The sequence below is a fragment of the Strongylocentrotus purpuratus genome, unplaced genomic scaffold (genome assembly GCF_000002235.5).
Source record: "Strongylocentrotus purpuratus isolate Spur 01 unplaced genomic scaffold, Spur_5.0 spur5_scaffold_4, whole genome shotgun sequence".
Taxonomy (NCBI): Eukaryota; Metazoa; Echinodermata; class Echinoidea; order Camarodonta; family Strongylocentrotidae; genus Strongylocentrotus; species Strongylocentrotus purpuratus.
This window is the reverse complement of record NW_022145610.1, coordinates 14,372,172-14,388,606: the sequence shown is the minus strand read 5'-3', so window position 1 is coordinate 14,388,606 and position 16,435 is coordinate 14,372,172. Positions and strand designations below refer to the sequence as shown.

The 16,435-nt window shown below is 35.6% G+C and overlaps 1 protein-coding gene across 1 annotated transcript in view; it reads right to left on the bottom strand.

The window, feature by feature from the left end:
• LOC100892239 (rap guanine nucleotide exchange factor 1) overlaps nt 1-16,435 on the bottom strand; it is a 44,440-nt gene that overhangs the window by 14,662 nt on the left and 13,343 nt on the right. The window contains exons 2-6 of the mRNA XM_030998122.1: nt 15,613-15,812; nt 9,138-9,198; nt 2,480-2,591; nt 1,239-1,616; nt 725-889 (exon numbers count right to left, since the gene is read on the bottom strand). Coding sequence (XP_030853982.1) covers nt 725-889; nt 1,239-1,616; nt 2,480-2,591; nt 9,138-9,198; nt 15,613-15,696 — 800 coding nt within the window. The 5' untranslated portion in view covers nt 15,697-15,812. The remainder of the gene's footprint in view (nt 1-724; nt 890-1,238; nt 1,617-2,479; nt 2,592-9,137; nt 9,199-15,612; nt 15,813-16,435) is intronic.

The following is a 16,435-nucleotide window of genomic DNA, read 5'->3' as shown; positions in this document are numbered from 1 at the left end:
ACACAAAACCACAAATGAGGAATAAAATCCAACTCTCTTCCTGTTAAACTAAGCTACTGATTATATACTTAACAATCTCTTGGAAATGAAGTACAAATGATACCATTGCCCATAAAGCTGATATAATTGTTTGTACCTCTTTTTCATGAAATGATTATTACAATATGGTTTATTGATAGATAAAGTTTATATCTTCTCACAATGTTAAAGATCAATCAGAGAGTCACAGAAATTGATATATTAATTTTTCAGAGGAGATATACACTTTATTAAGAAAAACGAACTTTTACTCAATTTAACTACAAATTGAATACACTACTCAGTACTGTATTCATGTACTAAATGATTCAACAAAAACACTATCATCATGAAATTGATCTCTTACTTTCATTCATTGATTTCATTCATTAATTTTATTCCTTTATTTGGTTACAGAATCAAAATAATCTGTACTAAATGAGGTTGAAACCCTATTTTCCTAAACCGCTTAGAGGCATTACGCAATTTGCGGTATAGAAATATCTTATTATTTTTATTATTATTTTAGTACAGTTCCTCATCAATCTTTAAACTAAGTAAGGGTCATGACCATGGCAGTTCTAGAGGGGGATGGGGCTTAGGGGGCTCAAGCAACCCCCATCCCCATTCTAAATTATTCTTCTAGAACAGCACCCGAAACATGGTTCAACTTCGTCCACTTCCATAAGTGTAGCAAATGACTTACTCTGTGACAAGGATGCGTTGAACGGGAAGGGGAGGTTTGGGCGGCGCACTGGTAGGGTCCAGGGCCGGACTACCAAACTCCACAGGGCAGAACGGAGATATGGGAGACTTCTGAAGGATCTCCTGCTCCCGGGGACTCAGAGGGCGCTGTTCCACCAAGATGGCTCTGAAATGTTAAGGGAGAGAGAGAGAGAGAGAGAGAGAGAGAGGGGAAAGCACACTTTAATACATTTGAATGTATTGTGCAATATTTGTCTAGTTTATATAATCAAAATGTAATGATATTATTAAGCTTCATTTCTTTCTTTTTTCTTACAGAAGAATTTAAAGTGATCCCTTTATCAGTAGCTAATTATATAATATTTCTTCACAATTACAATTACATTCATAATTAAACAAATGATTAAAGACCATTTCACTCCATATATTTTTCCATATATTTGATTGATGTATCTTTTCTGCAAACTTCTAATTCTCACATATTCCTCATATTCAATGCTGAAATGACGACTTACTCCACAGTATTTGAAGGTCTGGTGTTGGCATTGCAGTTATTGAGCGCTTTCGGTGACCCGTGAGGGCTGACCGGCGACGACGATGCCGATGACAATGATTCTTGACCCTTCTGACTGGACGAGGTCTGCTCCGATGAGGAGGACATCGATCCCGAGGGCGACTGGCGTCCGGCCTCGTTCCGATTCTTGTCCTGGAGTTGGAGTTTCTCAATGGACAGCTTGACCAGTTCACTGATGCCGTCCTTGACGGCGCTGGTCACCTGGGTGCCTTGGTTCTTGTCCATGACCGACTGACCGTAGAGGACTATCTTGTCGGCCCAATGGATCAGGTTAGCGAGGCTCTGGTATACTTGGCTATGCCGCGAACTCAATGCCGAGCTGTAGGAAAAACATAAGATCCTTTTTAAAAAAGTGGCTTTCAAACTATTTGGAAAAAAACAGGTGAGATTATACTGTTTCCAGTGGTAGATATGCCACTCTAGTACCAGGACAGAAATGACACCACAAAACCAAAGGGTGGGTCATTTTTCCCCCAAGAAAAGCATCACTTAAAACTAGTGGCTCTCAGCCCTTTTGACCTCGAGGTCATTTAAAATATGCCCACTCTACAAAACCAAAGTGTGGGAAATTTTACGCCCAAGAAAAGCATCACTTAAAAACTTGTGATTCTCAGCCTTATTGACCTCAAGATCATTTAAAATCTGCCCACAGCCTTTAAAAGTGATTATCGAACAGAGAATTTAAAATGGAGGCAAAGGGGGAGGGATCACCCCCCCCCCTCTCCTCCCTCTCATCTAGTTATGCTCTTGGCCACTGAACTGTCTGGGGGGGGGGGAGGGAGTCTATACTTGTAGGATGAGAGGAGGGTATAGAAAAAGGTACTAAGTTTCTTCTTGCTTGAGATAAATATGAAGTGTATAGTATTGAATTACATGAGCCCTTGTAGATCTGTCTGCTAAGAGCCAGGAGGGTGTTAACTCTAAGCAAAAGTATACAAGATAAGGCCCTTCCGGCTCTCAAAAAGCAAATGAGGGGGGGGGGGGGAATACCGGTAGTGGGGTACAAACCTTTTTTCTTGTTTGAGACAAGCATCAAGTTAAGTATTAAGTTCTATGACCTTTTGTTGAACATTCTGCTGAGAGCCAGAAGGATGTTAACTAAAATACATGTACAATATCACTACAGTTAACGCCCTTCTGGGTCTTAGGTGAGAGAAGGGAACATCATAGGGTACTACAAACCTTTCTTCTTGCTTGAGACAAGCATTGAGTGTAGTATTGAGTTCCATGATCTCTTGCAGAACCTTGGTTGTGCTCCCTGGTAACATGATTAGGGTCTCCTTCTGAACAACATCTGTTAAGAAAAATAGGAAGAAAAAAATAAAAGTAGATGATCGAACTTTAAAACAAACACACTGTTTGTAAAAATAAAAAAAATGAAACAACCATAATTTTATATTAAAAAAATTATTAAAAAAAAAAGAAATTCTCCTTCTGGGCCCTGTCCAGTAAAAAGTTGTGATTAATCGCATCCTATCTGCAATTTACATCAATCGCAACTATGTACATCAGAGATAGGAGACCGCAAACTTGAGATTGATTTGAGGACTTGGAATTGAAATCAGATCAATCGCAAATCTTTATAAGATGGGGGCCTTGGACAACATCTGAAGAAAAAAAGAAAATTTGGACACTTCCATGTTTAAAGTAAAGTGTTGGTTAAAGTCGGGGGGAGGGCCTAAAATGCAGATTACCTTGATTTTTTTTAACATGTCTTATCAACAGAAAGAGAGAAGGATTTTTTTTAAATCTATGTTATTCAATACTACTGACAAAAGAAGTACCTTGAGATTTTCACTATGGCAATACTTCTTGATACAAAAAAGCATGCTTTTTTGTTTGTTGCATGTCTTAATAATTCCCTTTCCAAGCATGAATGTACAAAAAGGAAAAAAATGGGGGTTGCTAATTCTCCCTCCCCCCAAAAAATACATATTAATATAATCATCAATTTCTCTTAATATCATTGTCCTTGAGAATTTACCATCCCATCTATTTGATTCAGAACCTGTTCATAATTGGTCTGGCCATCTGGATAACATGTATGTAGATGACATTCTAGTATTCAGAAAATATATACAGTGTATAGTAATGTTACTAAAGTATGATTTTGTCCAATCCCAAATGCACGCTTTGTTTGTTGTCAGGCTTTCTAATTCTATTGTGCAATGTTTACTGTATTGAATACTGACTAATCTGTAAACAAATTAAAATAGTTCTGATTATCAGAATGTAAGAATGTAATAAATGACATTTCTATTTCTCAAAAATAGAAACTGTAATATGATTTTGTCAGGTCATGAGCAGAAGGGTGCTATGTCATACTCCTGAACACCTTAACAAGGACTTTCTGCCTCTCAACACAGGTTTTTAATAGCTAACATGAATAACAATGTTGAATGACATAAACTCAATCATATGGACTCATTGTGTGAGAAAAGTACTTCATTCCATGAATTTCAATGAAACATGAAGACCTTCCAGTGGCAGCCAAGCACATTACAATTGACAAAGACTTTGGAAAATAATCAATAGTGTATAAAGCAATGTCACACATGTGCATTTCAAAGTTCCCTTATACATAATGTATAAACCAATAATAGAATATGTACCATCTGTCATTTACAAGTATTTAACCATCATTTGTGGTTTTTCATGCCTGCTATTTCTTACAATGACAATGACAATATAAAAGCATAGTATAAGAAACACTGTCAACTTGTCAAGTTCATTTTTTATAAAGAATAGCCTTATTTCTAGGACTTTTCAATATGTAACTGAAAATTTGGCTTGTGTAACAATCACTTGTGGTTTTAGAAAGCCTCCTATTTTTGACATTGACAATGAAACTTAGGCAAATACATGTAGGAAATAATGTTTCAATCATTTACATTCATTTTCCAGAATGCCTTGACATTTCATTTACTGCATTGTCACCCAATTAGCATTTTACATTTACCCGGTATTCAGTCCTCAGTGCCTCTTATTTACCAAACTGGCAATTAGAAACAAGGTTTAAAAAACAATACCATGTTAACATTTTTTTCTGTTTTATTTTTTTTAGATAATAAAATTACTCCATTAAATAAATGGCTGAATATTCCACATGCAGCTTTTAAAAGAGTACTAATTCAGGATCTTTCAAAAACAATACCATGTTAACGTTTTATCCTTTTTTTATGAAGATAATTAGATTACTCCAATTGAATAAATGGCTGAATATCCATATGCAGCTTTTAACAGAATTAATTTATGATCTTTCAAAAACAATACCATGTTAACATTTTATTCTTTTTGTAGATAATGAAATTACTCCAAATGGCTGAATATTCCACATGCAGCTTATAACAGTACTAATTTATGATCTCTCGTCACTCCTAACCATTCGACTTTGACACGAGGGTATATTAAAAAGTTTGCTAACAAGGTTAAACAATGATGGAATACAATCGGAAAGCAGGAAATAAGTATTCACAGGCTCATCATCCAAACTGAAACAGGAAAGAGGAAATGAAACAATGCGGTGGGTTTGAATTTAGGTCAACCTAATCGTTATAAAATGAGAGCTCCTAATTTACCTCTTTGACTAATTTGGTTACATTGCAGTGTCACTTTGAGCTACGCGTCTGTCAGTGTCATTAAAACATTTTTACATACCGGTACATGCTGCCAATTATAAATAATATAGATGGCATTCAATGCTACTACATTTTTGTATTGAATTTACAAATGCATGAATATTCTTAAAGCCCATCTGTACTAGTTTGGCTAGGAGGGATTAGACCACCAGGAAGGTCACTGACAGGTGGTTATCTCATCAACTCGGCTCTTAATTAACATAAGAAAAAGAGGATCATGGGGGACCAATGGTCACTGATTAGGCATTGTTTGCTATAGAGAGGGAGCAAGCAGCTACAAGTAGTGCAGTTCCGCTTTAAATTTACAAATGCATGACTATTCTTAATTTTGAAGGGAAAACATGGTTTTGCCCCAAAATTGCAGACTGATAATAAAGATTTAAAGAAGAAAAAACAAATCAAGTTCCATAATAATGCACTATCATTTCAGCTAGGAATGATGAATTTCCTACGACCAAGTACAAAGTGTGACTCACGAGTCATCCTGTCATTAAAACGAGAGGGACTTTTTTGCAAAAATGTCAGGCTTCAATTTGCCTACAAATACAATAAATATAGTGTACAAATATTGATAGTGTTTACTACCGTTAACCACTAGCCACAATATACCCATAAATATGTTGTCCTTTTTCACTATAAGTGGTGGTTGCATTTCCTTGTTTCCTTTTAGAATATACATATATCGTCCTTGTTTTCACGAAGTGACGGTAGTGAGGAAAATCGTCACGCAAAGTGAATGCAATTTTTTTTCACTACCGTCACTTCGTGAAAACAGCGATGATATATGAAAACAAACAATGGTCTTCAGTAAGATTGAAACAGTTTGAAGGTTTCCTGATCTATTTATTTTGATTCTGAATGCTGTAAAACCAGACATTTTTGCGACATAAAACTTCTGCAAATTGATAAATAATAACAACAACGTCCCTATTGAAAGGATAAATTCATGACTTACAAATATTTTATGCTGTGGTTCAAACGAATTATCGTATTTGTCGCACAAAACTTATGGAAAGTCTCAATAACTACAGAAATTTATGAAGTTCATCCAATAAATGTGTCTGGTTTTATACAGCATCTATTTCTTTTTAATTTTTACAATAACTGTTATTTTTACTACCTAAAACTTCTTCACTGTACCAGTTATTGAGTACATGTACGGGGTTAAGATTCTGGTTTGCACTGCAGTGTCTAAGCAATTTGTATTTGAACTGTACATGTGGTTTCATCTTGACCTGAAAGGGGAATAATTCACACTTTAACAAAATTTTCCCTCTGAAATTCATCTCATTATGATATCAATTTTCATTTTCATTTTCATTTTCAGTTGCACTTGAATTAGGCTACATGAAGCATTGAAATGCTACTACTTCTATTTTTGCTCTCAAATTTCATATATTTGTAAGTAGTACATGCACATTTGTTTATGCTTTCACTAACTTGTATCCTTTTAAATTCTTTCACTTTCCTGTGGCTCTCGATTCCTTTCAAAGCAAACTTTTCACAATAACACTTTTGAAAGGTAAACAAAAGAGGAATGACACCTCTTTCTCTTTCGAAAGTGTTCATCAACACTTAGAGAAATGAAAGAAAATTTGAAAATTGATTCATAAATGAAGAACAAAATGTTTTTAATCTGGACTATAAAGTATCTTTTTCAAAATTTGAGCAGAATTTAAAAAGATTAACCCTGATTTTGTGATTTAATGATTTTGTGATTTAAAGGGAAAGTCCACCCCCAAAATAAGTTTGTTTCGATAGAGGCAGAATAATAAGAAAATCAGGTGAGTGAAAGTTTGAGCAAATTCTGAATGAAAATAAGAAAGTTATGAATTATTGAAGTTGTGATCAATCAAATACAAATTGGCAACTCTGTGACTTATTATACGAGCTCTCCTTCATTTGCTTTGTGCATAATATTCCATAAAATCATGTTTTCTTCGTTATTGATGACGGAATATATATTTGTTCCTTGCAGGGGGAGTATAGAAACATATTTGCAATTATTATATTTAGGGTGCATGTATGGTTGAAATTTTTCTTGAGGGAAAATGAAAATTTTAGATTTTTTTAGTACTGAGCAAATGGAAGTTGAGCTCGCATGATACGTCATAGAGTTGCCAATTTGTGTTTGATTGATCACAACTTCAAAAATCCTAACTTCCTTATTTTTAATCGGAATTTGCTCAAACTTTCACTGACTTGTTTCTCTCATTTTTCTACTCCTATTAAAACTAACTTAATTTCAGGGTGGACTTTCCCTTTAATGATTTTCTTTTCGGGTATCTGCAGCTGATCAGAGTCAAGTTGAACTGTACAAATAATTAACAACACTTGACCCCCTCCCCCTTTCCCCCTTTTTTTGCTACACTACATTCTCCTTTTCTACATGTATTTCATATTCATTAATAGCCTATATCCAATCCAATCCAAAAGATATTTGATATAGCGCCTTTTCCTTGAAGTTTCAAAGCGCTGCACAATAATGACCTTTATCCAAACTGCAAGCTTTTCTCCTGTCAAATTACCTGTCAAACATCACAAGTGCACCACAATGTGCACGATATATCTTGCAGTAAGTGGACCATGTCTTTATTATTTCCCTGTTATTTATATCATGAGTTTCACTTTCTAAATATGAGATGACATCAGGTGGTATTTCCTTCTCATGTAGAAAATGTAATGTCCAATCAATTTCTATCCCCACTCATATATGTAGAAACACAATTTTCCCCTTATTTGAACATTTTATAGAGGTGGCGTTATGAACATACATTTTAGGAAAACAATTTCAGAAAGAAACTGATGAGGTAAAATCTACAATGCTTAAAATATTATACAATCAGGCAGTGATATGAAGAAAAAAAAAAAATAAGTTCAATCAAAAAAATTTCAAAATTTTTCTCCAGACTAATTATACTTTTATTAATAATAAACCTTGGGGGGGGGGGCAATGGGATCAATACCAATACTTTTCAGCCCACAATCTCATTATTTGTCATCATTCATCTTCATCTTCATAATCTTGATTAGTAACTAGAAGAGATTGTCATTCTCGGATGAATGAGTTGGCAGAGAGGCAGAACCTTGGTCTTTAAAGCACATCTGGTCTGGCGGCCATTTTGAATCTGTCTTTCTTACTCACAAATAATCAGGCTTCAATGATTTATTATATATTCATTTTTTGTATGTTGTTGTATTTTTCTGTCTTTCTAGTGATAATCCCCCAAAATGCGTGTTGTACCTCAATAAATTGATTTTATTTGATTGTGGGGTGTTCCCAACACAAGCATTTGCCTCCCAGGTTTCTTACTCAGGACTGCATTTTTCAATTTACTTTACTGTACTGAGCTTTTTGTTTATTGTTTACCATATTGTCAATGAGAAATTCAATTCACAATTCAAACTTGATTTTTCTTGAGGGGATAGAAGGAAAGGTCTCTATTTTACCCAGGAGTCTAACCTTCTTCTCATTGACATTATGGTAAACACCAAGTTCAACTTAGTGAGAGAAAACATGGATGAATATTAAAAACAGCCAATAATTAAATCAATTATATACAAGCACAACATTGATAAACTCGCAGGTACAATGCACATGTAACACTTTACCCGTCAATACTGATACCCCAAGCATGACTTGTTAAAGCTCAAAGTAGGACCAGGAGACATAAATAGTTTCAGAATTCCCCATGGTTAGCTACCTAGTCACCATCTATGATTGATCTGACGCTCTGCTTAAATAAATTACAAACTCTGTTGAAGTCTGTTCACACATCATCAATACAAGTGGAGCTCTATTCCAGAAGAGATCCTCTTCTGAATAAATTAGAAACCGTTAGTGAATGTTCTATTTAACTCCTGTTGTTCTTGTTGTGTGTATAATTCATATGATATTTCATTTTATGTTTCATCTTCAATATTTTTTTCTTCTCAAGTTCACCTTGAGCATTTGGCGCCTTACAAATCATCATCATCATGATCATCGTCGTCGGCGTCGTCATCATCATTATTTAATCGTTATTTGTAAAAATTAGTGTTACTGTTATTATTATTGTTTTCATTGTCATTGTTGTTAATATTGCTGTAGTTATTGTTCTTGTTCTTCTTCTTATTATCATTATGATGATGATGATGATATATATCAAAGTGGCCCTCAATGCTCATCATATTCTTAACATGAACATTCAATAATAACTTACCAAGGAACCATTTTAATGCTGTCAATACAGCCTTCTCTGACCCTCTGAGCTTGTCCACATCCTGCATAGAAAGAAAAAGGGGAAAACAATGAACTTTTCAAATCCTTTTAAAAATAGTCCATGTTTCCTTGAATCCTTGCCATCTTCATACCGGACAAAAAAAGAAGGTACCGATTCTAAAATACATATCTGTTAAAAGCGATGAGAAGAACATTAACTTTTTGCAAATTAATATGAGCTCTCGCACCAAGCAGATGATATGCATGAGATAGTAAAAGAGAAGATTAAACAAAATTACAGAAACTATAGCTTGACAGATATCGAGAGTATAGCCAAGTAGACACATATCTTTAATTCAATCATTTCAATTCAAAGAGATTTTGTCCCCAAAATTACATATAGTGAATTATGTTTTTTAGGGGGTGGGCTAAAGGTATGAGTTTTGGTATTTCAAACTGAGTTTCATTTTTCTTCAGTTACAAACCATACCACTAGTACCTAAATCAGTCTACAGTGACTGTATAGAGTTACAATAATTTTTATTGGCAGAGGATCTCTATCTCCCACAATCACCCAGCAGCACCACCTAAACTTTTCATTGCAATGACTCAGGCCTCTTAGTCATTGCAACTTTGTGCAACGAACGAACGGTGCCAGTGAGAGCTGACCGACCGAGAGAAGGCCATCACGTTCGCTATAGCTGGGTTCGAGTCAGAGAGCAAGTCTGGTAGAGCGATTAGGAGTTAACGCCTTGTCTGATTTCTTTTCCGTTCGGCCAGTTCCCTGATATTTTATTTGACATTTGAGCGGAAAGATTTCGACCCTCCCTCAATGTATATCAAATCATTTAAACTAGTCTCTCTCTGTTTCACACTGTGGACATAGTTCCTCAATCCTCATAGTGCTAGAGTAGCTACACATATCCCAATGAAAATGAGCAGATAATAGAATTACATACAGGAATTTCAAAAACGAAGTAGAGATATTTTTTAGTAATCACGTTTTGAATTGTCTCTTGTCTGTTTGGAGCCAGAGGGAATTAACTCATATAATTCCAAACAGAAACTATTTCAGTACATAATTATGACACTACATATAATAAGGAATTTTTGTCATATATTAAAGTAATTCATGAAAAAGATGGGGGAAATGCTATAAAGTTGTACATACATTGTAATTGTATATTCATTTCTCTACTCATTACAGCTCGAGCATGAGTCTAGTCTATCGTTTATGTATACTTCATCGGTTCAACATCAACATCTATTTTTACCAGCAAAGTAACCAGCCCACACTAGTAAAAATAAAGAAAAGTGATAGAAAGGGGAAAGAAAAGCGATAGAAAGGGGAAAGAAAAGCGATAGAAAGGGGGAAGAAACTGAACCGGTCATCAGTCTGGCACTGTGAATTAAATATAGTAGCTTCTGCTATGATTTGATAATCCAATGACCCAAGGACAATGGCTAACACTGGGGTACAGATAGAAATATAGATAAGTGATTTATAGAAAGAGATGGGGGACAGAGAGGGGGAGGGGAAGGAGCGATGGAGCAAGAGAGAGAGAGAGAGAGAGAGAGAGAGAGAGAGAGAGAGAGAGTAAGAAGGAAGAAAAGACCACATACAACTTAAAAGAGGTTAATCCAACTTTAATCCAAATTTAACTCTCAAGTCTCAATATTTCCGGCAATTGTTGTCCTGCCGTTTCCTATTGGGGCCTTGCAAGAGGATATACATAGATTTTATTTCTTTCTATTATCCTATAACTATAGACTAAACAGGAAAATACCATATACACTGTAGGTGTTCATAGTGTATTTCTGATACAGGCAAGTTTGTCAACATTGTTTTTAAAAATATCATTGAAAATGAATGTATTTTAATACAGGACTTGATTTTATTTTCATAATATTTTCATAATCATGTATTGATGGCCTTGCAAAGAAAAGAAAACACTTAGTAGTTCCGCAAACAATAATATGTAAATGTGAAATATGGTTGTTATTAATGCATCATTCAGCCAATTAACAGCTGTTTGTCTCTAGCAGAGTGATGATATACTGAGAGGGTTTTACGAATCAAAACAATCATTTCTGGCAAGCATAGAAAAGAGCCATGGATGAGAGGATTAAACTGAAAAATATGTTTTCCAAAGCACTTGGGGACAACCAAATCAGAGGCCTTCAAGTCCATCTTTGTCTTTGTCTGGCTTAGTCAGTTCATAAAAACATTGTCAATATTTTTGTAGTTATAAAATACAGTTACAATGTACATGTATACAAGCTGTTAACGATCAAACTATCTTTTCTATTATGAGGTTTCTATTAAATGTAGCATCAGTTGATTTTGTTGTAGGTTATATTTTTAGGAATCAACTATGACTTGTGAATATAAAACCTTCAAATTCATGCATCCCTCCACTTCCTATCCTATCCACAGTGAACAAATATAAACTGGATCACCTGCTAAAAGAAAGCCTATGCCACCCCCCCCCCACCCCCACATCCCTCCCCATCGCCCCCTTCATGCCCTACCTAAATCTGCTAGAGACTTGAATGAAAAGGCAGGCACCTTGAATCATATTCAGCTTTTAATCGGAAGGAAGGGAGTATTCGATCAATGACCTGGCAAATTCTTGAATGTTCTTTCTTTAGTTTCTATAGAAGCAGACTCCCTAACTTCAAACTTCAAAGTACATGTACATGTATGTAATTTAAGTCTTTAAAGAAACTGAAACTTCATTTCAGCTGAATGACCGAAACCTCCCTTCCCCCACTATTACTTGTATTCACGATTTCTTTCCAATGCATACAAATCGTCTGCTGTGTACAGGAAGAGCATTATATAATACAAAGGCATAATTGTTTTCCAATCAAATGCAAGAAGGGCTTTAACTCACAAATGTGAACTAATACAGCGTAATAGCGCCCTTTGGCTTTCAGGAGGCAATTGTGATTTCTACATTAGAAGTTGTGCCACAAAAGTTATTTTCAGAGCACCCAAAAGTTATTTTCAGTGCACTCCAAAAAAATCAAGAGTCTGACTCTGAAAGGGTCAGAGGTCAGACTCATATCATGAGTGGTGCTCCAACAAACCCTATTTTAGTGTTTACTTTTTAATATGAATTCAACAAATTAAGACTAAGTTCATGAAATATTATCAAAACATAAAGGGGATCTTAGTCTGTTATTCTACCTGCTATTAATTTTATTTTCCATTTTTAAGAGCATGTTGTGACAAAAAACAAGACTGCACATGTATGAAAATATGATACAAATAACTATCAGAGTATACACACGTTTGCATCGCTCTCCATGACACTTCCCCATCACTTGTTCAGCTTTATTAAAGGTATAGACCAGTTTTGGAAACGCCCCCCCTTTCAAAAAATGAGATGGAAGCTCTAATTACCAATCATGTGAAAGAATATTTTTTGATGTGATGATACAAACTTTGCCGGGAAACCGCCTACTAGTTGATATATTTGGTGAATTATTATATCTATTCGGACTGGATAGATATCGCGTAGTCCCATATACATCTTTCTGTGTACAGTGCTGGTAACTTTACCAAGACTGGGCCAAATTTCTTATCATTTTGATGATTCCAGAATCTTGCAGTACACGCCAATACTTATATGCTAGATGATCGACCTTTTCTGATCGATTCCACAACATTTCTTTCACAATACAATTGCATGACCAGAACTGGTCTATACCTTTAAACAAGGAATACATGAAGCATTCTTCAAACAAAAAGTGTGATGTTTTTCCCTTATGTTCCTCTGTCCCTTTATAAATCTTCTTTCCAAAAATACATTCTATGAGCCATGATTCTGTGAGAGCTGTGTGTGCTGATGTAGAGTTTAGAGCTAGACGTGAGTGAGTGGAATCTAAAGCATTTGTAATATCTGTGTACGTTACAGCCTGACCTTCAACTAAACAACGCAGACTGGCGCATCTATCCGATCAAAATATACCTCAATGGGGTCAATTTATTTATGCACTACAATTCCAAACCAAAAAATAAATTCACCCTGTTATACTGTTTTATTGAACAAGAAGCTCATCTTATTTAATACATTAAATCTCAAGCCCCAAAATCTGTGTTTAATTTATGTTTTGAAACTAGCACGAGACTGTCAGCCCTTGAAATACAATTTTTTTTCTATATATTTAAAATTTTAAAATGCATTATAATTGTTTAATGCATTTTTCCTGTTTTGTCAAAACAGAAAGCAATATCGAAAGCACTTTGGCAAAGTTTACATTTTACAATGTTTAATAAAATCCTTGATTGGGTAGAACTACAATCTATTTTCTTCATCCTAAACAAAAATCCAGAAGCTTTTTTCCCTCTGTCAGCTTATAACGCCCATAAGGCGTGTCTGCACTATCTCGAGATTGCCAAATATCCAGCTATTTGAACTATCCCGATCGCAAACTATCCAGCCAATTTGCGTCTTCATTAGAACGAAGTAGCAAATTAGCTGGATAGTTGGTCGGGATAATATCCCAAGATATCTCAGTCTAGTTTGCAAAATATCCCACTATTTCCGAACTAGCGGGATAGTTTGCGACCGTCTTCATTAGACCGAAGTACGGAGTCAAATATCCCGATCCCATCATGCACACCGATTTCCGGTTTTCTGTGTTAACTAGTTGTACTAGCGCGCGCACATGCAATTTATACCGCTCAGCGGTGCATGATGGGATCGGGATATTTGACTCCGTACTTCGGTTTAATGAAGACGGTCGCAAACTATCCCGCTAGTTCGGAAATAGTGGGATATTTTGCAAACTAGACCGAGATATCTTGGGATATTATCCCGACCAACTATCCAGCTAATTTGCTACTTCGTTCTAATGAAGACGCAATTAGCTGGATAGTTTGCGATCGGGATAGTTCAAATAGCTGGATATTTGGCAATCTCGAGATAGTGAAGACGGGCCTATAGGGAATTTTTCCTTCTCAAGGTAATCTTGTTTACATTTCATACTACAGAAACTAATAAAAGAAACTGAAAGTATCATTGACAAACTGTTTGGTCATTCTTGCATCCAAAGTTTCAGACACGTATATCTTTTAGAATATTGACCCTTTTTACAGTATTGTTTGTGGTTCTGACTCTGAAAATACTATGTTAAGTTGTTGACTATTTAAAAAGACGGATAGTTTCAATTGATTGATCAACAATAACAGAAAATAAATTTCAACAATCTAAACATTTCTTCATCAAGATTACTGAACAATTAACAAAGGGAAATCCATTATGGATATCAGCAATATCTTTCAAATGCAAATTGATTCATAAAGATATCTTTATTTTTTTAAACAATAGTCTATGAAATATTTAGGAAGAAAACCTCAAGGCTGATAATTGATTTGATTGCTCTTTAAAACACCCCCAAACATAATAATGAAACCTATTCTATAATTACACTTCATTGCCACGTCTCATAAGGCTGGTCTTCATCACCTCGAAATCGCGTCTTCACCAGACCGATACACCCATCACAAACTAGCTCGGACGGGCGCAAATTACAGCCTGCAATTTCCCAAATAGCAGGATAGTTTGGAAACAAGTTCAAGATTTCTAGGGACATTTCCTCAACCAAATATCGTGCTAATTGCAACTGCGGGCTGATGAAGACGCAAATTAGCTGCATACTATGCAATCGGGAATTCAGGATAGTTTTAAATAGCAGGTTATTTGGCAAACTTGAGCTGATGAGGACAGGCCTTTAATATAGACAGATATTGACATTCAAAGCAAACGTGGCCTTTCATACAAGAAAGCGATAACCTCGAGCAAACAATGAACTTTAAGGTCCAACTGGCACAATATTTGTTTGACTTCTGAATTATGATATACATGTGTGTAGCATGTACCTCATCGAGCTTGCTACATGTAATGGAATATATGGGATCAACTGACATTGCATACTGGCTTGTACTGGTGTGACCCTTCAAGAATCTTCATTGTATTTATGTCAGTATAGTGAGAGCAGGTCACAATTTAATGCGAGTGTCTCGAGCTATTTTTGAGCCTCTGTAGTGTAGCGGCTCCATTTCATGTCAGGGTTAAAAAAATGCAGGATCTTATTTCAAATAATAATTTTTAAAAACTTCTTGAATGTCTTGAACCGGGCACACAGTTATTACATCTACAGTGAACAACTTTATTGTATAGTCTTCATACCCTCGTAAATTTGATGTTTTTGTGTTTTTCTTAGCTGCAGAAATAAAGGTGGACTTATTGACCTTTGCTAAAGATGCAAGCTTTAATATGTCACGTTCTTGAGAAATGTTGTAAATTTTTAGTGGATGTGAAATAAACTGAACTTGAACTTGAAATATGAATCGGAAAAAAAATCGATTTTTCTCATACTTTAATAAGAAATCCAAAAATTGGTAAGGGTATGAATAATTGCCCTGTTAACTGTATTTTATCCATTCAAAAGTGAGCGCTCCTTACCTTATCGACTCCCACTTTCTTGGGCGTCTCGGGCTGCGGCAGCACGGTCTCCTTCGTCCCGCGGCTCATCTTCCTCTTGGCCATGTCCACGAAGCTCTTCTTACGGGTCACACGCTCACTCGGGGAGTCCGATGACGCGCTGTTCCGATGTTTATTCCGGTTTTTCCGTGGCAGCGGAAGGGTGTTGAATTTGTATTTATCTGTAAAAGGAGGAGCGGGAGGTAGAAAAAGAAAAGGAAGTTGGGTTTAATGTGTCTGCATATTGTGGAATACATATGGTTTGTGAAGAGCCAGTAGGGTGTCAGGTCTGTGTTAAAGAATAAAAGTTAACATCCTTCTGGCTCAAAAAGAGATACTGGTATGTTTTCAAACAATGTACAATGAATTCAGAGTTATTTGTCAGTTAGCCTACAAATGTACAAAAGCTTCTTGTAATTGTACATATACATTGTACATGTACAAATACTTCATCATCTTCTCAAAATATTTACAAGTATATTTCAAGAAAAAATGTGCCAATTCCATCATGAAAATGTGATAAATCAATCATTATCATAAGCATGATCCATAATCTGTAAGAAATCTTGTGTACGATGGCCCTGTACATACATGTACACAATGCATCAAAAGCATTTAAATTGGAATACAGCACAGATGACAGAGCAGATGACAGTGGCACTCACAAAGTGCTGAGTATTGAGCTCTTGGAAGCCAAAAACAAGCTTCAGAAAAAAATAAAGACACATCATCAACAAAGTCTCACCTCTTTACACAGAATATTGAAAAACAGCTCAAATACCACAGCAAAATTAATGCAGAATAT